This window comes from Rosa chinensis, chromosome 2 (assembly GCF_002994745.2).
Source record: "Rosa chinensis cultivar Old Blush chromosome 2, RchiOBHm-V2, whole genome shotgun sequence".
Lineage (NCBI taxonomy): Eukaryota > Viridiplantae > Streptophyta > Magnoliopsida > Rosales > Rosaceae > Rosa > Rosa chinensis.
Genome location: NC_037089.1, coordinates 3,648,653 through 3,669,657, shown reverse-complemented (window position 1 = coordinate 3,669,657; position 21,005 = coordinate 3,648,653). Strand labels below are relative to the sequence as shown.

At 39.8% G+C, this 21,005-nt stretch overlaps 2 protein-coding genes across 2 annotated transcripts; one reads left to right on the top strand and one right to left on the bottom strand.

The window, feature by feature from the left end:
* The first annotated feature begins 9,380 nt into the window (after window positions 1-9,380).
* Window positions 9,381-12,394, top strand: LOC112185987. Its single transcript, XM_024324333.2, has 7 exons — window positions 9,381-9,528; window positions 9,682-9,920; window positions 10,396-10,481; window positions 10,615-10,761; window positions 10,954-11,077; window positions 11,693-11,979; window positions 12,100-12,394. The coding sequence occupies exons 2-7, from the start codon at window positions 9,710-9,712 to the stop codon at window positions 12,190-12,192; spliced, it is 948 nt and encodes a 315-aa protein (XP_024180101.1). The 5' UTR covers window positions 9,381-9,528; window positions 9,682-9,709; the 3' UTR covers window positions 12,193-12,394.
* Window positions 12,395-12,883: 489 nt separating this feature from the next.
* Window positions 12,884-19,574, bottom strand: LOC112185986 (potassium channel AKT1). Its single transcript, XM_024324332.2, has 11 exons — window positions 18,873-19,574; window positions 17,457-17,822; window positions 17,316-17,373; window positions 16,912-17,229; window positions 16,565-16,810; window positions 16,352-16,450; window positions 16,203-16,235; window positions 15,915-16,100; window positions 15,630-15,824; window positions 15,453-15,528; window positions 12,884-14,213 (listed from the first exon to the last, which is right to left on the bottom strand). The coding sequence occupies exons 1-11, from the start codon at window positions 19,040-19,042 to the stop codon at window positions 13,285-13,287; spliced, it is 2,676 nt and encodes an 891-aa protein (XP_024180100.1). The 5' UTR covers window positions 19,043-19,574; the 3' UTR covers window positions 12,884-13,284.
* Window positions 19,575-21,005: the final 1,431 nt, after the last annotated feature.

Genomic DNA, 21,005 nt, shown 5'->3' with positions numbered 1-21,005 from the left:
CCTTGACCTGACACGAACCCAACCCAACACGACCCATTGACAGCCCTACTTGTACGTTAACGTTTATTAATCGACGGATAAAATTGTCATCTTCAACGAACAAGAAAAATGTCATTTTCATATTTTCGTCTATACAAATAGATTCGTATACTTTAGTTGTTTGATATACTTTTCTTTAGCGTCACTGAACTTTCCAGGCTACTGCCTCAGCAGCCTCCGATCCGCCTTTGGAAGCTTCTGGTCAACTTATGTTTGGTAATCATGGAAATTATGCACGATTACGTTCAGACTCTTTAATATTAATTAACAAACAAATCAAATTCGATTAATTTGCTTAATCATAATCGAGTTGGTTGAGACTGTCCTTTGGTATGATGTGGAGATCTGATCAGTACGTGGTTGCAGTCTTGTAAATATCTAGGAAGGTTAATAATCAGATAAGTCTATTATATATATATATATATATATAGAGCTCAAGCATTTTATGAGCTTATTTCCAGGCTTGAAAATAATGAACCACATGAATGTAATCGATCCAAATTAAGAAGGCTCCATCATCATACTAGCTGTGTCAATGTCCATGCCGTTGCAGAGAAATCAATCATGTCTGGAATTGAATCGAGTACGTGGAAATTATTGGCATGCATGGGTCCGTTGAGAGTGAGTAACAGCTAGTGATGCTCCAACCAGTCAAAAAAGGCAAAGACTCAGGCCATGACTTTAGATGCATTCATATTAGCTAGGGACCAGACTGGTATGCTTCACCGTAGTCAACACGTCCATACCCTACTCCAATTTGTGATATTGTGAATGTTAGAATCATCTAAGAATTTCAATAACGCTGGAGGACACTAAATGTGTATCGTATTTGTAATGGCAATGAAGTTTGAGATAGAACTAGGAGGAGGGCTCTGGGTTCTGGGGGCCTATTTGCGATCTCTATGGAATTATGGAGATCGTAGATGGCGGAGACGAGTGTTGGTCACGCAGATATGCCGACGAGCCTCAATCGAGTTCTGCTATCACTTCTAATGGGTGGCTTTAAATCTGGTTGAAAGTCAAGTGAGGAAGGATTGGAAAAGAGGCTCACATATATGAATCATTCACATGTACATTTCAAATGTTAAAATTCTCATCTTTGTAATGATTAAAAAAGTTAATGCATAACATGGTTTCAATATGCCACCTATACTGGAAAACATGTCAATCTTGATCATCGGTCAGTAGTCAATGTTGGAAAAGTGTGGAAGATTAGAGCAATTTGGAATCCCATATCAAAAAGGTGAAGAGTCATCCTTGGGTTATAAGGAATGGTACCACACACACTAATGCCGAGACCTTTTGTATTAAAACCCCATACCCGTTCTGCACCGGGTGGCTAAAGTGGGGGGGAGTATCTGCATTATTGGATCCGTGTGTGTGGGAATCATTTGTCGCTTCTGCACAACAAACTGGTATCAGAGCCAGGTTACACTTGGGACTTGGTGTCTCATACGATCGAGTTGCAATTTGGAGGAGCTCCCGTTTGGATTGGGATCACAAGATTTGCAAGATTTGGAATTGGATGCTTGTGGTCAAGGTGGATCTATTGGAATTCAGATCATGAGACAATTGGAGATGGCTCGAATCACGCCAAGGTGGAGATTGTTGGAAAAGTGTGGCTTAGATTAGAGCAATTTGGAATCCCATATCAGAAAGGTGAAGAGTCATCCTTGAGTTATAAGGAATGGTATCACACACACTAATGCCAAGGCATTTTGTATTAAAACCCCATATCCGTTCTGCACCGGGTGGCTAAAGTGGGGGGAGTATCAGCATTATTGAATCCGTGTATGTGGGAATCATTTGTCGCTTCCGCACAACAGTCAAAACGTATAGAATGCATCAACAAGGACAATTATGATCATTGAATGGGTCAATATGAAGTGTGTACGTGGTGATGGCTAAGGTACACGACTGTGTGGAGGTCGAAACTAGTTTCTTGTAATCTAGCATTTCTCAAACGTATATTGTGCGAAACAAATTAGCATTCACTTGGCTGGTTAGGACCTTGAGGACGCTTTTGGCTTAGGAATTTGATCCAATCTTTAAGAAATTTTTGCATGTTAATTTCAAAAAGCACCATGAATAATCTCTCGCGTGGTGGTTTGTCTTGTTTCCTCAAGTTCCGTCTTGCTCGACGAAGTGAAATTCGAACCACATGCACTTCTATAGTAGCATTATTAATTTGCTGGGGCCGGGCTACTACATCGACCGCCGGCCTTGAATCTCTTTCACACCACCCTTCTCAACATCAATGCCATTCTTTCTGCTACTCAACCTTCAAGCTTGAAAACCCATACCCTCCTCTACATTTACAACATCCCATCTTTGGTGTTCTTCACCTTTTTTCTCTCTTGATTTTGATATCTCCCTCGCAACATCTTCCTCATTGCCATCCGGCATGGGAACAGAAATTATAGGAACTGGTGTAGGCCACCATGTCATGAGCCTAAAATGTAATATATATGTTCCTGCCAGCAAAACACATATTTATCATAGCTTGTTTTCCTGTGTGAATGCTGCACTTGTAACTGACCATTGGTCCATGATTTATTAAACATACATAACATATTTCCAACTCATTTGGGTCGAAAGCAATATAGGTCACCCTATTAGTACCCTCCGGAAGTTCTTGGTCCAGTAATCCTATGTTCCCGTGCCAGTTTTCCACCCACTTTCACCGCCATATTCCTTTTTTTTTTTTGGTGAATAGACTTCAATCAATTGAAACACCCAAGGAAAAGCCCAAGGGGAAGGCCCAAAACAGCCCAAAAACATAGCAACAAAAGAGAGGAAAAATCAACCCTCCCACCGCCTGTTCGACATGAACAGAACAAGGAAGGAGAGCCTCAAAACAAACAAACAAAAACAAAAGAAATGAACAAAGAATTCATGGAGGACCAGGCAACCCATCACTTCTGAGGACACGTAAGAGTGAAGGTGGTGGTCGATCGACCCATCTTTGCAGACCCACCTCCTTCTTTGCAAGAGAAGCCGTCAAGTGTGCAGCGGCATTCGCTTTACGGGGAATCCATTCCCACCGAGCATTTGCAAAAAGAAGAGCCTTTTGTCTGATTTCTTTCAACAGAGGAAAAATCTTCCAATTACATTTCGAAATTGGATTGTTGATGCAGCTAATTACCTCTAAAGAATCACTCTCCATGATCACTTTAGGGATATTCAGATCAATAGCGAAGTTCAAGCCATCAATAACAGCTGTTGCTTCTGCTTCTATCACTGAATTACAGAATTTGCTCCTACTACACCCAGCACGGAACCGACCCCGAGAGTCACGCAAAACACATCCTATGCCAGAGATATTCGATCCTTCAATCCAAGAAGCATCACAGTTGATTTTGACAAAATGAACTGGCGGGGGAGACCAAGCCGATATCAACTCGGGAAGCAAACGATTGCACGCCAAGGGAGAAGAGACTCCACAAAAATCAAGAACAAGCTTCATTACAGCTTGGATTGTCGCAGCAGGGGAGATTGAAGTGCCTCTGTAGATAAAAGCACATCAGACACACTCCACCGCCATTTGTTCTAGTTCTTCTTTATTCAACTCCCAAATCAATAGCCTAGCTCCGGTCGTATCGCGGACCTGATCACACACCTTACGCACCAACTGCAGACGTCCTCGGTGCAAGCCAAGGCAATAAGGTTTAGGATAAGGAACATCATCATGCTGATCAAATTCAATAACATGAAATTGATAGCATTCATTATCACCATTGGTAGTAGTAATCCTCTTGATGGTCATCACCGGTCCCAACCCAAGTAGATCACCATTCGTAGCATTCCAATATAGCATTTCATTGGTAGCAACGCCAAATTCAGACCCAAGTTGGCCAAAAACAAAGCCTTGTCGACATGACACTACTGAGTCTCTCCATTCACCAGTCTCACTAGAGAAGACTTGAATGTTAAATTCGAAACAACGTTCACTCGGCTCATCAGGAGGAAGAATTCCCACAATCCTGCACTTATACTTGGCATTAGTTTTAATTACCTTCCTTTCTTCTTCTTGTTGATCACTTTCAACGACAACAATATTGTCTTCTTCTTCCTTATAGTAAGGCTTACACATGAATCCCACAGCAGGCTCTAGAGGGCGGTATCGAGGTGTGGGAGGAAGACTAACCAGTTGCATGGTCCGTGGATTGCCGATGTAATAATCACAGTGATCTTCATTGTCTGTGCAGCAGAGAACCAAGTCATTCCATGTAGCTAGCACTCGTGGAACTTTTTTCATCAAATTGAAGAAACTTTTCATCCTTGGAAACACTTCTGTGATAAGGAGTTCATTCCCACATTCGCTTATAATAGTACCAAGTATTGCGGTTTGCTTTTTTCTTTGGAGCCACAGAAAGCGGCCAATGAAATAAGGATCCGATATGAGAGTGCACCAACTCTTTGAAACACGCTTGCATCGACAAACAAATTTAGCGCTGGGTAGTCGACAAATGATTTCAACTAATAATTCTTTTGGGATATCATAAACAGTGGTTGATGATGGTCTTTCTGCTGCTATTATTGTTTTTGATTGTCTCAAGCTATCAGAGGAAGCTGGTTCTGATATTCTGCTACATATTCATTTGGTAGCAATATTTCTATCATCGCCTCTCATTGAACTTGACATAGCATGATTATCTCCTAAGCTTGCAACTCAAGATTTTTCTCTGAACGTACCTTCTCTTTTAAATTTTCAATTGACCCACAAATTTGTTGTTTCTAGCATCCTATTATAGACTCACAATCAATCCCTTTTGAAATAGGATTTAGAGTCATAAAGGATAATTATATATAATCTTTACTTTGAAGGAAAGGCTCCAAGAGTCCTAAATCGCGTAGGAAACTGTGGGAAAGTATCGTGTATTAGGAGATTACATAGGATTCTTTTCCTGTATTAATTACTGTAACACTAGTCTTGCAAGCTAAGACATCTCTTGTATGAATTTTCACTGTACGTATTAATGGAAATCATCTTCACCCGACATTCTCTTCTTTCATGGTATCAGAGCGGGTATCAAAATTCAATATCTTAATCCTCCGCACTTTACCTCTCATGCATAGTTTTTTTTTTCATTATGGAGAATGATATTGTTCTTCAAGAAGGCAGCAAGTCTGACATCTCCAATCTCTTTTTCATTCAGTAAAGTTTGAAGGAAAGGCTCCAAGAGTCCTAAATCGGGTAGGAAACTGAGTTGGGTCACAACGAGCCTAACATTAATCAGTCACATTACATTCATGATCCAAATTAAGAAGGCTCCATCATGATGTGTCTGTGTCAACGTACATGCAGTTGCGGAGCAATCATGTCTAGTGACTCTTCAGACCAGTCAAAAAGGCCGAAGACTCGAGCCATGACTAGTGATCCAAATTATGCTAGCTAGGGAGCAAACTGATAAGCACGTACAGACCCTGCTTCAATTTGTGCCTAATTAGAACCATTTAAGAAGTTCAATAATTCTACAGACAATTATGTATCGTATTTATAATGATAATTAATGAAGTTTTACTCCTTCAGTTATGGGGGCTATTTGCGTTCATACTGAACTCAGCACGTCACAGATGTGCACATATAATAACCTTATATTCGACAAAAAGTAAATTTTATTGATTACACACTAAATCAAAATGTATGAAAATGCAATAACAATGGTTAATGATATGATACTCATCGAATGGTTCATTATCAACTGTATGATGAATTAGTACTTCACTTAGCTAGGAACTTGAGGGAGCTTTTGGCTTAGGAATTTGACCCAATCTCTGAGGAATTTTTGCATGTTTCCAAAAGCGCGCTATCTCGCATGCCTCATTAACTGGGGCTACTGCATCCACCGCCTTGAAACTCTATGTCGAACCACCCTTCACCACATCAGTGTCATCCTTTCTACCACTTAACCTTGAAGCTTGAAAACCCATACCCTCCTCTCCATTCACAACACCATTCCCATCTTTGGTCTTCTTTACCTTTTTCACTACTCTTGGTGTTGCTCTATCCCTCAGCGCAGTAACCTCGTCCTCACTCCCATTGATCCCAATATTTCTATTCGGCATGGGAATAGAAATTGTAGGAACTGGTGTAGGCCGCCATGGGAGCATAAGTTGTAATGGACGCCCATCAAAACTTTTTTCTGTCTTGGACCATTCTCCTGTGTGAATGTTGCACTTGTAAATGACAGGTAGGTTATCATATTCATCTGCTACAGACAAAAAACATATATCCAAATCATTTGGATCAAAACCTACATACCTCACCCTAGTAAGTATTACTTGGTCCAGTATATTATAAGTTTTCCAGTGTTTCTGACCCAGTTCTCCACCCCCTTGTACCGCGATTTGTTCTAGTTCTTCTTTTTCCAACTCCCAAACCAATAGCCTAGCGCCTACGGGGAGCTCATTCTTCACCGTCTGCACCAACTGCAGACGTCCTCGGTGCCCACGAAGGTAATAAAATGAAGAAAAATGAAGATCAAGCTGCTGATCAAGTTTAATAACATGAAATTGATAGCCAAAATCACCATTAGCGGTAGTACTCTTGTTGTTGATCATCAACGGTCCCAACCCGAGCAGATCACCATGCTTATAATCACACCAATATAGCATTCCATTGGTAGCAACGCCAAATTGGGACACAAGTTGGCGAAAGATAAAGCCGCGTGGACATGATACTACTGATTCTCTCCACTCACCAATCTCACTAGAGAAGACCTGAATCTTGAATTCGAAACAAAGTTTTTCCCTGTCAATAGGAGGAAGAATTCTCACAACCTTGCACTTATACTCGGCAGGAATTTTAATCACTTTCCTTTCTTCTTCTTTTTTATCACCGTCGGCGGCGGGTCTGTCTTCTTCTTCCTTGGGCTCACAAATGAATCCCACAGCAGCCTCACTGACCCATCTCCATACAAAGATCGGAGGAAGATGAACCAGTTGCATGGTCCTTGGATTGCAGATGTAGTAATGCAGATACGATTGTTTGAATGTGCAGCAGAGAACCAAGTCATTCCATGTAGCTAGCACTTGTAATTTCTTCATCTTCTTCTTGAGTTTGAAGAATCTCCACAATCTTTCGAACAAATCTGCCGTAAGGAGTTCATCCCCATAATGGTTTATAATAGTACCAGGTATTAGGGTTTGGTTATCTCTTTGGAGCCACAATAAACGGCCGAAAAAATAAGGATCCGACGTGAGTGAGCGCCAACTCTTCGACACACACTTGCATCTACAAATAGATTTAGTGCAAGGTAGTCGACAAAGGATTTCAACTAATAATTCCTTTGGGATGTCATATATATTGGTTGACAGTGATCTTCTCGATGCTAATAGTTTCGATCTTCTTAAGCCATCAGAGGTATCAGTTGGTCCGTTATCCTTCAGCGCAGCAACCTCCTCCTCACTCCCATTGATCCCAGTATTCCTATTTGGCATGGGAACGCGTACAGAAATTGTAGGAACTGGTGTAGGCCACCATGGGAGCATTAATTGTAATTGTTGCCCATAAAATGTTTTATCCATCTCGGACCATTCTCCTGTGTGAATGTTGCACTTGTAAATGACAGGAACTGTATGATGATCATCTTTTAGAGTGACAAAACATGTATCCAAATCATTTGGATCAGAACCCACATAGTCCAGCGAAGTAGGTATATGATAATATACTTGGTCCATTATATTATAAGTTTTCCGGTGTTTCTGACCCAGTTCTCCACCCCCTTGTACCGCCATTTGTTCTAGTTCTTCTTTTTTCAACTCCCAAACCGATAGCCTAGCTCCCAAGGAGTTCTCATTCTTCACCATTTGCACCAACTGCAGACGTCCACGGTGCACCTGAAGGTTATAAAATGAAGAACGTAAATCTTCATCTTGATGTTCCTGCCGAACAAGTTTAATAACATGAAATTGATAGCCCGAATCACCATTAGCTGTAGTACTAGAACAAGTACTGGTACTACTCTTGTTGTTGATCATCAAAGGTCCCAGCCCAAGCAGATCACCATCCGTAGCATGCCAATATAGCATTCCATTGGTAGCAAAGCCAAATCTGGACGTGAGTTTGGAATAAATAAAGCCGCGTGGACATGATACTAGTGATTCTCTCCACTCACCAATCTCACTAGAGAAGACCTGAATTTTGATTTCGAAACAAAGTTTTTCCTGGTCATCAGGATGAAGAATTCTCACAACCTTGCACTTATACTCGGCATCAATTTTAATTACCTTCCTTTGTTCTTCTTCGTTTTGATCACTATTGTCGGCGGGTCTGACTTCTCCTTCCTTATAGTATGGCTCACAGATGAATCCCACAGCAAGCACACAGCCGCAACTGCAGCGATGGATCGGAGGAAGACTAACCAGTTGCCTGGTCCTTGGATTGCAGATGTGATAATCAATGCCTGATTCATAATCACACTGATGGTAACAGAGAACCAAATCGTTCCATGTAGCTAGCACGAATAATTTCTTCAAGCTGAAGAATCTCCTCAATCTTGCAAACAAATTTGTGGTATGGAGTTCATCCCCATTCTGGTTGATAATAGTACCAGGTATTAGGGTTTGGTTATCTCTTTGGAGCCACAAAAAACGGCCGACAAAATATGGATCCGACGTGAGTGAGCGCCAACTCTTTGACACACTCTTGCATCTATATACAGATTCAGCACAAGGTAGTCGGCAAAGGATTTCAACTAATAATTGCTTTGGGATATCATAAATATTGGTTCGTGATGGTCTTCTCGATGCTAATCGTTTCGATCTTCTTAAGCCATCAGAGGAAGTTGGTACTGATATTCTATTGTATTTTCTTTTGGTGGCCGGGTTTCTATCACCACCTCGCATGGCGCCAGCTGATATTGAACTTCACGAAAACTTGGAAAAAAAGAAGAAGAAGATCGGTGTCGTTAACTTCTCTTATTGAAATCTATCGCCGGCCAATATGATCTCTCTCGAGGTCTTCTCTAATCTTTCAATTGATATCGTCCTATATATACTCGCAATCCGTCCCTTCTCACAATAGGATTTATTCCTAAATATTACCTTTCCTTTTCGGCACTCTGCTAGGAAACTTGTGGAAAGTACAACAATAGGCTTTCTTCCGTTTATAAATTCATGCTTTTGGATTGCTCGAAGCTTTTGCTCTACTATACAAACCAACAATTGTAACCCAAAAAGCCTTGCGATTTTGAGCTGACAGGTTTTCGAGAGGACGTAGATTTCTCGTTGGCACGAAATCGCAGGGGTGTGGGAGGGACCCACTTTTGGGATGTCACAGAAAACTTAGTCGGGTCAAGCGGCCCGGCCCAAATTTAATTCTTGGTGGGGCTCCCAATATAGTAAAATGCCAATGATTAACAGGCGCGCACGGCACGTCGTCTAGGAAATACCGCTATCCAATATTCCCAAACAAACACCTTCGTCTTCCTCAGGTCTCCGGTTTGTGATTTTCTCCATTGATCGTTTCTCTCTGCAGAAATCCAGGTATTAATATTTTTTTTGTCATCAATATTGAAAAAAATGTCAATTTTATTTGATAATTGAAATTCGAAGTGAAACAAATTGAACCCTTTTTCTATGTTGCCTTTGGCGAATTTTGAAGGTTTTTTGATTGGTAATTTTGGGGGTTGATTTTAGGGTTTGAGCGGTTTTCTGAGGCCGATCAATGAAGGGGGAAGTGCAGCTAGAACCAGTTGTTGCGGAACGGGAACCGAACCCTAGTAGTGACTTGGACCCTCTGCTACAGAACACCAACCAGGACGACGACGATGAGTCGTCGTCTCCGGCGAGCTCCAGTGAGATTAGGAATGAAGACCTTGAGAATGGCTCCTCTATTGCTTGTTGTCGCATTTGCCTTGAAAGCGATGCTGAACCAGGTCGAATTTTCGGGTTAAAGATTTTACATTTTCTTCTGATCATGCTGTTACATTTTCGGATCTTTGATGAGATTGTGTTGTTTTTCGGTGCTTCCGGATTTGGGAAATGTGAAAGATTGTATCTTGTTGTTGTTTTTGATGCGAGAAGATGTAATGTTTCGCAGAATGATGTTATTTAAAGATGAAATATATAGGGCCGGAAGAGGCTTGTCCGGTCTTGTCTATGTTGGTGTTTACCTTTTGCAGTAATGTGATCCGTTTGAAAGTTGAAATGTGTATGATCTGATGCTTTGATGTTTACGAATCTTTATCGGCTATAGGAATTGTTCTTTGTAGGTCTTGAGTTTAGCTGAGTTTGGGTTTGAATAGAACCCTGGTTAATGTTTATGTATCTCTAGCACTCAGTTTTGCTGCTTAGCCATATCCGCTTATGCAAATGTTTTATTGCTTACTTTCAACCTTTTTAATTTCACAGGGGATGAGTTGATTTCACCATGCTTGTGCAAAGGCACACAGCAGTTTGTGCATAGCTCCTGTCTTGATCACTGGCGCTCTGTTAAGGTAAATAACCTTTGTCTTTAGAGTATCTCATTTCGGAATTTGGTGACTCTTTTCTCTCAAAGAGTGAGGAAATGGTATGATATTTTCTAATTGCCTGAACTTATTCCCCGGAACTTTGCTTTTCTCTTTCTAGGAAGGATTTGCTTTCTCGCACTGCACAACTTGCAAAGCCCAATTTCATCTTCGAGTTGAATCATATGAGGATAACTCTTGGCGTAAAATAAAATTCAGAATTTTTGTGGCAAGGGATGTTTTCCTTGTATTTGTGGCTGTACAAACAGTAAGCGATCATTCTTTACATTATGTTATATGAAATGGTTTATACTGGATGGTATTCATTTATTTTTTTACTTTCATATTCTGTTGGAGTTCTTATGATAAGCATTCTTCTTTATAGTTGAATGCTTTATATTTAAAACAAGAAAGTGGTAACTAAAAAAATCCCACCCCTCTCTGATTAATTACTTTACAGATAATTACTGCAATTGGTGGCTTTGCATATCTGATGGACAAAGATGGCGCCTTCAGGAATTCATTCAGTGATGGTTGGGATCGTATCTTGTCAAAACACCCTATACCATTTTATTATTGCATAGGTAAACTCTTACACCTTAAAACTGTTATTAAAATAATGTGGTGTAGTTATTTTTCCTTGCTTCATTGAAATGTTTGAATGATCTGGTGCTCACAAGTCTCTAGTATCCAATTAACAACTCAGGATTAAGTTATTTATATTCTAGATGCTTATTATCAGAAAAGTCATAATACAGGAGATTGTTATACTTCATATACTGCATCGTTAAGTGGCAGAATGGTGGATCTTGAGGTAAAGAAATGGTTTCTGACATGAATAAAGACAATCATGATATCTATCATTTTCTTTCCCTACAAATACAACTACCCCTTTGTTTGAAGTAATATTTGGACATTGCTGAGTAATATCGACAATAACTGTGTTCTGAAGACCTTAATGTCCATTATTCTTTCTGCGACAGCCACCTAATGCATATGGCATACCTCCTCATGCACAAGCAGTTCTGCTGCCTTTTGTCATTTCATCCTTTATAATACTTGAATCTGTGAAAGCTAATTGTCACTTGTGTTACTCATCAGTAGTGTCAGGGTTCTATTTCTACTAGTTTTGCATTTGTTTTTAATCTCTTGCATCTATTGACTTGTATTGAATTGCTGCTTTGTGCACTTGTTACCAGGGGTCTTGGCGTTTTTTGTGCTGCTTGGGTTTTTTGGGCTTATACTACACTGTTCAGCCTTCAATAGCAATGACCCACGGATGGCTGGCTGCCAGAACTGTTGTTATGGATGGGGAATATTGGATTGTTTCCCTGCGTCTATGGAGGCATGCTTTGCCCTGGTTATTGTTTTTGTTGTCATCTTTGCTATTCTTGGCATAGCTTATGGTTTCCTGGCTGCTACTATGGCTATTCAGAGAATCTGGCAGAGACATTACCACATCCTGACCAAGAGGGAACTCACGAAGGTTGGTTGCAGACACTCAGTAGTTTTCCATGAACTATTATCTGAAAACTATTAACTTCTGGATAATGTATCATTCAGAAACGGAAGCGTGCTTATAGTTTATAATTTCAACATTTTGCAGGAGTACATAGTGGAGGACCTTCATGGTTGTTACACCCCACCAAAGTTGGATCCTGAACATGAAGAGCGTCTGAAAATGCTCAAGTTATTGTAGTGAATGAGGCGTTCTTTGAGTGTTTAATGTATCAGAATATGACACCCGTGATGTATATTTATACTCGGTAACAGTAACTCTAAAGGAGCAGAGAAGGAAAAGAATAGTTTCATACATGTATTCACTAAAATGTCATTCTGCTCTAGATTGCAGTGGTCATAAATGACGTTTTTGAGAGAGGATTGTCCTAAAGTAACCGCAAGGCTGTAAATTGTGTTGTTCTGGTCAAAACCTTGAACTTCAAAACATTGGTGAAATTTTTCCTGTTAAACAATCAAGTTGTGGGACGTATTTCGGTGTTCTTGCTGAAACTCGCGGGCATACTGGTAGGAATTCTTGGATTTCTTGCAATATGAGATTTAATGCCATGCGCCAGCCACTGTTGGTGGAACGCATGATAGACCTATCTGAACATATCTTTCAATACGGGTTGCGTGAAATTCTGGAAAGATTTGTATATGATCATATTGTTCATATTCTCAAATTTAACCAAAAAAAAAATCCCAAGCCATCAAGAAAGTTAAAATTGTTTCGGCAGTGCAGTAGGAGTGACTAGGAATAGGATTATAGAAATGTCGGCTCAATCTTGTAAAAATTGGGATGATATCGACTTAGAGTATGAGACCTGTTGAAGCATGGTGATGTTGCAAGGTAGAGTAAGATGTTTTGACATGGCATGAGCGCCCCCATAACACCTCTAAAACAACTGTCATCGAATATTTTGTCGGCAAAGAGTTTATATTAGTAGAACAACTTTACTGGACAAGGTAAAAGTCGCCAAGAAGTTTTCTCTTGAGACAAAATTATGTACATTTGCTGTCAGATTGATATTTGCACATCCTATTCTCTCTCTCTCTCTCTCTCGGACCTCTTTTGGGTCCAAGGTGTTACATCCAAAAGAAACCAAAGAAACTGGAAGTGCCATGTCCATGTCATTGAGTAATGATCAACCATCAATGTTGAAAAAGAGGTTACCCACTCCTTCTTTTCTAGTTTTCTTAATCCACATCTCAACCCAACATCTTAATCTTCTGGTCGTCTGTGGTACCAAGAGTAGGAAGAGGGTAACAAAATGTTCTTCCCGTGCATGTACTACACATCTTTTTTAGTCGGAGTATCTTCGCTAGTACATTCTTGAGGTTCATCTTGGCCACTGACAAAAATAAGATGATCACCGTCTCTAATCACCTCTATATCGTCAATTTCAGCTCCTCCATCTTTGCTCAGAACTTTAGCCGGAGTGAAACCGAATTTCTTAGCACCAACCTCGAGTAACTCCTCAAAACTGGCAGGAAGTAATACAAGTTTCCCTGAAACTTCACTATTTTCAGGGCAACTAATTGTCACTCTAGCAGGGTTAGGATTACTCCCAATACCCTCAGGAGTGGTTTCGACGGTCTCCCTAATTGAGGAGAAGAACAAATCCTTCTCCCCTGTGTGTGCAGCTGACATCATCCCAAAAAGTGAGTTGTGGAAGTTGTTAGTCCTACGCCTTGGGCGGCTTCGACCCCATGATCCCCCATCTGCTACTAGAAATGAGCCTTCCTGGGAAGGAGGATGGATGTTTGGCTCGCTTGTAAATCTCCCTAGGAAGCGAATTCCAGGCTTTTGCACAGTAGGAATGGTGATAACAGATTGAGCTTTGGGCTCTTTTCCAGATTGAAAAAGGTTCTTTATCTCTTCATGTCCTTGTTGGTCGGCTAGAGCTCTCGCGGTCCAGCCATGGAGGTCTGGTTTGTCAATATCTGCCCCTTTGTCCAAAAGGAATTTCACAATTTCAATGTTGTCTTCGGACACTGCGACATGGAGAGCTGTGGTTCCATTGCTTCTAGGAGCTGTGACATCTCCTCCATGTTGAACTATTTCATTGAGCAAGTCCAACCTGTTTTGCTCAGCAGCAGTGCAAGCAAAGTGACCAACATCCCCAACAGTCAAAGTTGCCCCGTTGTCCATCAGCAGTTTGGCAATCGATTCATGATCCTTCTGTATTGCCTCCCAAAGTGGTACACTTCCCTCCGAGTCTGTAAATCATAGAACAGAGTTAAGTCCTTTGTTGAATCTCCAGTAAATAAAAAGAATACATGTTCATGCATTCACAAAAACGAATTGCAATTGATTTCATATAGTCAACAGGAATAAACAACTCTTACAACAAAACCAGGCCATTATGCATTGACTTCTTAATTTCACCTTATATAATACGAAGTTACAACTTGTATGTCGGCAGTTTAGGAAAATCATGTCATAAAAAAAAGAAAAAGAATTCTGATTTGTTGCTTAGCTCCTCCACAAAGATCTATTTGCACAAACCACGAGATCGAATCACTATCAAGAAGTAACATTGAAGCTTTCCCTTTGAAGATATATCTGTCATTCTTGCAATCTTGTTAGCATGTTTGACAAAATATAGAGGATAGGGGACTCCATCTTTAAGATAATATATTAAATAAATTGGGATAAGATTACCAGATCCCCAAGAGACTCAAATAGGTTTTATATTTTACTAATCAAGTTACTTAGTAAAGCATGAAGTGAGACGCAGATGCATGCCTCCCGCGCACTCCTGTGTATTAAAAGCGATGACGAAGCTGTTTTGGATCAGATTATGAAGTCAACTGGTTTTTCTAATACAACTATATTGGTAATAGGTATGATCTGGTATAATATATTAGAACAGAAAATGAAGCAAATAATTGTATGATATAGTTGGTAGATTGATTAGGAAAGTCAACAGACATAATATTTTTAACTTACTCTTAAGGGAAAGAAAAACTAAAGTCATAGATGTATGAGAGAGTGGAACAAAATCAGGTTAGGCCAATTCCCAATGGTCAACACTTCGGACTTAATTAGATCCCACCCACCCACACACACACATGGCACTAAAACAAATGCATGAGTTATCATAGCTGCAACATATATGCCTACAAATATTGAATCTGTACTGGAATTTTATACCAATAGAATAGTTCTGAATTATGTTTCTTTCTGGACTTAAAAGACCATGCAAGCAACATCCCTAAAAGTCCACAAACTGGACCATTATTTCACTACAAGGCAAAGTTCTCTAAATTAAAAAGATTTTTTGTGTTTTATTATATGATTTATTCTTCTAGGTGGGGAGCTGAAACATTCACAGAATACTCAATATCAAGCCAAATGCAAGTAATATGAGCAACCTTCTAGCACTAGTATGATTGAACTTACTGATAAAGTTTAATAATGATGGTTTAATTATATTGTAAAGGCCTTGGTCGTACCTCTACTGTTAGGAAGTGCTCCATAGTCCAATAGTAGAAGCACACAGTTCTCACTACCTTGGGATGCAGCTATATGCTGGTTTTACATAGAAAATGTGAAAGTTAATGTTAGAAAATCATATCCAGAATTTTGTATACTAGGAAATTATAGAATCAGTAGCGGAAGATTTCACACACCAGAGCTGTTCTGCCATTATTGTCTGATTCATTCGGATCCAAACCCCGTCTCAACAACTGATGCAACAGCAAGTCATCTCCTCTAATTGCTGCAAAGCATAGACTGAGAGGTAGATCCAGTCTACCACGTGCTAGCATGTTCTCAGTCTCCAGCAAAACTCCCTCCATATATGGATCCTTGACCTCTTTCAAATGCTGCCCCATTGAAAAAGTGTAGCATGTCAAGATCCATTCAAAATAGAAACCGAGGAAATTTTAAAAGGAGGTTATATCATGTTAACAGACCTGGAGGAGGTTATTCATTATTATAGTTCCATCCCCAACATTAGCTTGAACTATGCTTAAGAATGTAGTTCGGTTCAGCCGGAGTAGCTGACTCAATCTTTTGGTCCTAACGGTAAAAAGCTGTGGCCTATAACAGAGTACCCCAATTTCACCAATGAGATCACCAGTTTTTGCCTCACCAATGACCTGCAATTAGTTAAATAAGGCAGTCAGACTCTTAACCATCACGGCTACCAACATTAATGAAAGGTAGAAACATGTCCATCATGTTCAGATATTGGAGTTTACCTGTTCAACTCCATTCTTGAGAACCACTAAATCCTGATAATCAATTCAAATAATAAGTACATTATTCAGAAAGTAAACTAGAATAGAAAGAACAGGAAAATGAATAATGCCTGTGAAATTGATAAGAAAACAAAAGATCAAATTATTACCGCAGCACCAGTGACAAGTATGTAGAAATCTGTTGGTGCTTCATTCTGCAATATTACATCTTCTTTGGGAGGAAAGTACTCGGCTTTCATCTCTGAGACCTTTGATTTGAAAAGGGAAAAAAAAAGAATCAGCCAAATATTACAGAACATATTCTGAAAAGTTCACTGTAAGATAAGCATTTAATGGAAATTTTGAGATTGGTTTGAACTTACCAACTGAAAAAGCAAGTCATTTGAAACCCCATGAAACAAGTACACCTTATCGACAAGAGAGTAAAACAGATAATGTGAAATACTTGAGCGTATCGCTTTCGGAAGTGAATCAAGAGTCTCTTGTTGCTGGAGTCCCTCTGCATCTGTCCTGAACTTCAGACACAAGTGGGCAAGCATCTGATCCTGCAGGCGAACAGGCAGTTGGTTCCTCTGTGCGAAACTGGAGGCAGCTTGTATGGTATCCCTCTGTGAAAAAACAGATGGAAGAAAAAGCAACATGAATTATGAGTTCACATTTTGTTAATTTTCTTCCACCAAATCCACAAAGCAAGCAAGATTTTACTAACAAATTTTCGTGTTCGACTGGTCCCATGGACAACCAAGTTGGTCATATTTCCAATCAAGTATGATGTCAAGCCAAGGTTGAAAAGCATGTAGAATATGTCAAAGATCATCTCCCTTGTATTGACAGGATGCAAATCTCCGTAGCCAACGGTTGTGAGTGTAGTGATAGACCAATACACTGAAGTCACATATCGAATCCACAGACTTTGATGAAGAAAGTCTTCCATTGTTTTTCCAATCCATGTGTTCTTGGGGTCACGGTAACGGGCTGCAAGAAGGTAATAGAAGCATCCAGCACAGTGAACTGCAAACAGGGTGACCTACAGAAAGATCATCCAAATCCCAGTAAGATGGTACAGCATAAGCAGTGCACTTTTCTCATGTTAGAATCATTAGAAATACTTACACAAATAAGTTTTGCACAACGAACCCAAAAGTAATTATAGTTCCTATCTTTCTCCAATCTGTTAAAACACAATAATGCAAAGTTAGTACAGAGGAAAATTGCACTGCCCCATCCGCAACTAAATTGAAGAAAACCCTGTACCTGGAAAATAGAGCACTAACTCTTCTAAGACGCCAAAGACGGAGCATGTTGAAAAAGCCATATGACCGGAAAGGTTTAGGGGAAATCTTCCTAGCAAGTTCAGTAGGAATTGTGGATATGACATCAAAGATCAACCACGTACTTGCGTACTTCCAAGCAATCTTCTTTTGATCGTCAACAAGTAGATATGTAGCCTTATCCAGGTATGCCACAAAGAATGTAAGAACAATATCTATAGCAAAGAAGCCATTGACAATATTGTCAATAATGGAAAGTGGTCCCTGTGGTTTGTTAAGAAAGCCAAATTCGAAGGGGGAGACCCAAGCAGTGTAGATGACCAGAACAACAAGAAATGTCTCCCAAATTCTGCAAATAACAAATTAATCTGAGCCGATTTTAGCAACAAGAGATATCTTTTTTACTCACAGAACAGTCACCTTATAGTTTTGCATCATATTAGTCAAACCGAGTAGAGAATTTCCAGAACTAGTAGAAAATCAAAAATCACAGATAACTAATGCAGATTTCAAAACATCATGCATGTCATGGTCCAGTGACAAGCCAAATCAAAACTTGACTTGGTTTCCTTTTCCACCTAATCAGAATTTGCCGAGAAACCAACAAATGAAACCAAACTGACTGCTTTCCATACAAGTCAAAAAGAATGCTTTCGAGGACTCCAATTTGGAACTGCTCTTCTCTGACTTGGAGAAACCTTCTTTTTTATTTCAAAAACAAACAAGAACACTGAATGTCATAAAATATGAAGAACTGATATGTCAATTTCAGTTTGGTTCAAAATCAATATGAAGAAAGAGCAAACAATCTGAAGTCAAAGAATGACACTATTAGTCTCTAGAATTTTACAGTGAAAAGCTTTTTCTTAACAACCGCGTTTATCAGAGAGCATTGAAGCAAAACACACTTAAAGAAAAATAAATTAAAAACTGCAAAAGGGAAAAGCAGAAACAAATAAATCTTTTTGATCACTGAAAAAGGCAAATCTGAAGATTCAGTGTCGTCTTTTCTCAACCGGAAAACGATAGAAGAATCAACAAGAACTGAAGAAAGCAAAGTAACAAAGAAACTACAACTCCAATGAAACGAAAAGAAGAAGACAAATATGAAAAAAAGAAAAAAAAAACAGAGCACCAGTTGTAACGCTTTCACTAAAACACGAAAACGAAAGCATGCACAGGCGGTCACCGAGTTTTCAATGCCGTTCTTCTCCGAAACACAAAGCCAGAAGAAAAGGAAAGCATTAAAATAAAATCGCAGTAAACCAGTTTAGTCAAACCAATTATCCAACCACCCCTGAATATAGTAAAACATATACCAGTAGTAAATAACTAACCATAAATAAACTGATTCTGAATCGTTCGACGGAAGTATTCAGAGAGAAAACCAAGGACGAACCTGTATCGCCGGTCGTAAGGCGAAACAATAAACCGGCTGAGCTTGACTCTCCGATTACTAGACCTGGCGCCGAGCGACGGCAGTATTCCGGTGGAGAGACTGTAGTGGCTGCCGTCTCTGGACAAGTCTAGCTGCTCTTGGCCGCACATTGAAACACCAGTAAACGCCATTGCTGGACTCACCTGAAGCAGAGTTGGTTTGTGTCGGGATTGTTGGTGGCTTTGAGTTAGAGAAAGAAGAGAGCTCTTGTCTCTCTGGGGCTAGCCCCAAAGATCCCTATAAATAAGGTGCTTGGTCTCCTCGAGACTCCTTGTAATATTTTTGGTATATAATAAAACGGGGCGCTTAATTCGGTTGGGCTCGCTACGCTCACACCGTCGTTTCTCTGCGCTGGGTGCCAATATAGCCATCGTTTACGGTTGGTTTCTATATCGGACCCGTCCATACTAAATAGTGGTATTGCTAATATTTATTGAGTGTTTTGACTATTTTGACCCTATGATTCAGAGTTTTGTCTCCACCCGTATACCCTTAGCCGTCCGATAAACAATTCAAGAGTTGGAAGTAGGGGTGGCAAGGAGGTAATTTTGTGAGGGTGGAGGTTTTTGTGTAGGATTGGGGTGATGTAAGGATTGCATGATTAATGAGGCTATCTATGGGCTAGGTTGTTTTAAAGTGAGTAACGGAGGACGGGGTGACACAACCGTTTTGGGGGTAAAAAACACACTAATTTTGGGGGTAAAAAGCACACTACGTGAGGGCCGTGTCAAAGCACGATTTGAGTGTCTGAGGAGCTGTCACTATTAAAAAATATAGCGACACGTACAGTAAAAGTTGGTACCTACGCGTGTGTATCCTTGTTATTGACAATTATTTTGCATGCTGTATATATCATATAACAGTGTCTAAAGCGTACATTAAAATAATTATCACTTTTTAATATAGCACATATATAGAGTTTACAATTTGGAGTTTGGATTTTTGGCTTTACACGAAATGGTGAAACCATAAATGTACGTAAGCATATACACAATCGCCTTTTACATTCTTCATATTCGTATGCCTCATGTTAAGTCGCAATTCATTAAAAATGCACTAAATATCATCTATATATGTAATAAATTTACCAATGTTTTTTGGTCAAGGTCTCTCACAAAAATCGACCAAGAAGGAAAGTAGGGAAAATTGTGCTTAATAATGTTTGAAAATACCGTGGGATATATCATATATATCTATGTATCTCAACACTAATTCCATTAATTTTCAACTCAATTCTAAAATGAGATCGTTTTGACCAATTTATTATGTTAAACATCCTTTCCATTTTTACTTCGATACCTATCAAACAGAATTACGAAAGAGATATTTCAGAGAGTAAGAGAATAAATTAAAAATTGTTCAAGTAAATCCAGAATATGTGTCTGACCCAAACTCGAGGTTACTTGCTCTAGTTGAAATAGAGTTTATATTAGAGATATTCTCGGAGAATCTTAAGAGATATCCAATCAATGTAAGTTTATGTTTCCATGTACAATTCTATCTCTATGCTTGTAATCATCTATATAAAGAGGCCCCTATTATCAATGAAAGTACGACTCAATTCTCTCCCAATTCAGTTTTCCTTAAACACGTTATCAGCACGAAGCCCTAACCCTGAAACAAATAGCCAAACCCTGATTCAAGAAGCTAAAAATCTTGAATCCGAATACAAAACCTTGAAGCATTTTCTGCCTCCACCTCACACCTTGAAGAACTTGATCCCAGGAGTCCAGAACCGACTGCCCTACCCCAGAAACCGGTCGGAAACCCACTGAACCAGCCACCGGAAGCTCCATACAACTCGAAGCAAATATTCCATCGGTTCACCATCTTCCGAGTCTCTAATTTCCACCAAATTTTGGTAGCAGAAGCCTCTTGATCTGAAGTTTCAAGAACCGGAATATAAAAAAAGTACAAAAACAGGTGCAAAACTTGCTGAACCGGCCGACTCAAAGTCCTGCAGAAAAACCGGCAGAAGGAAAAGAAAAAGAAAAAAAAAAAGGAAAGGAAGAGAAGCCCAAGACCAAGCCCAAGGCAGAGGCCCACTGACGCAGGGCCACTACCACGTCATCAGGAGGACCCACAACCACGTCA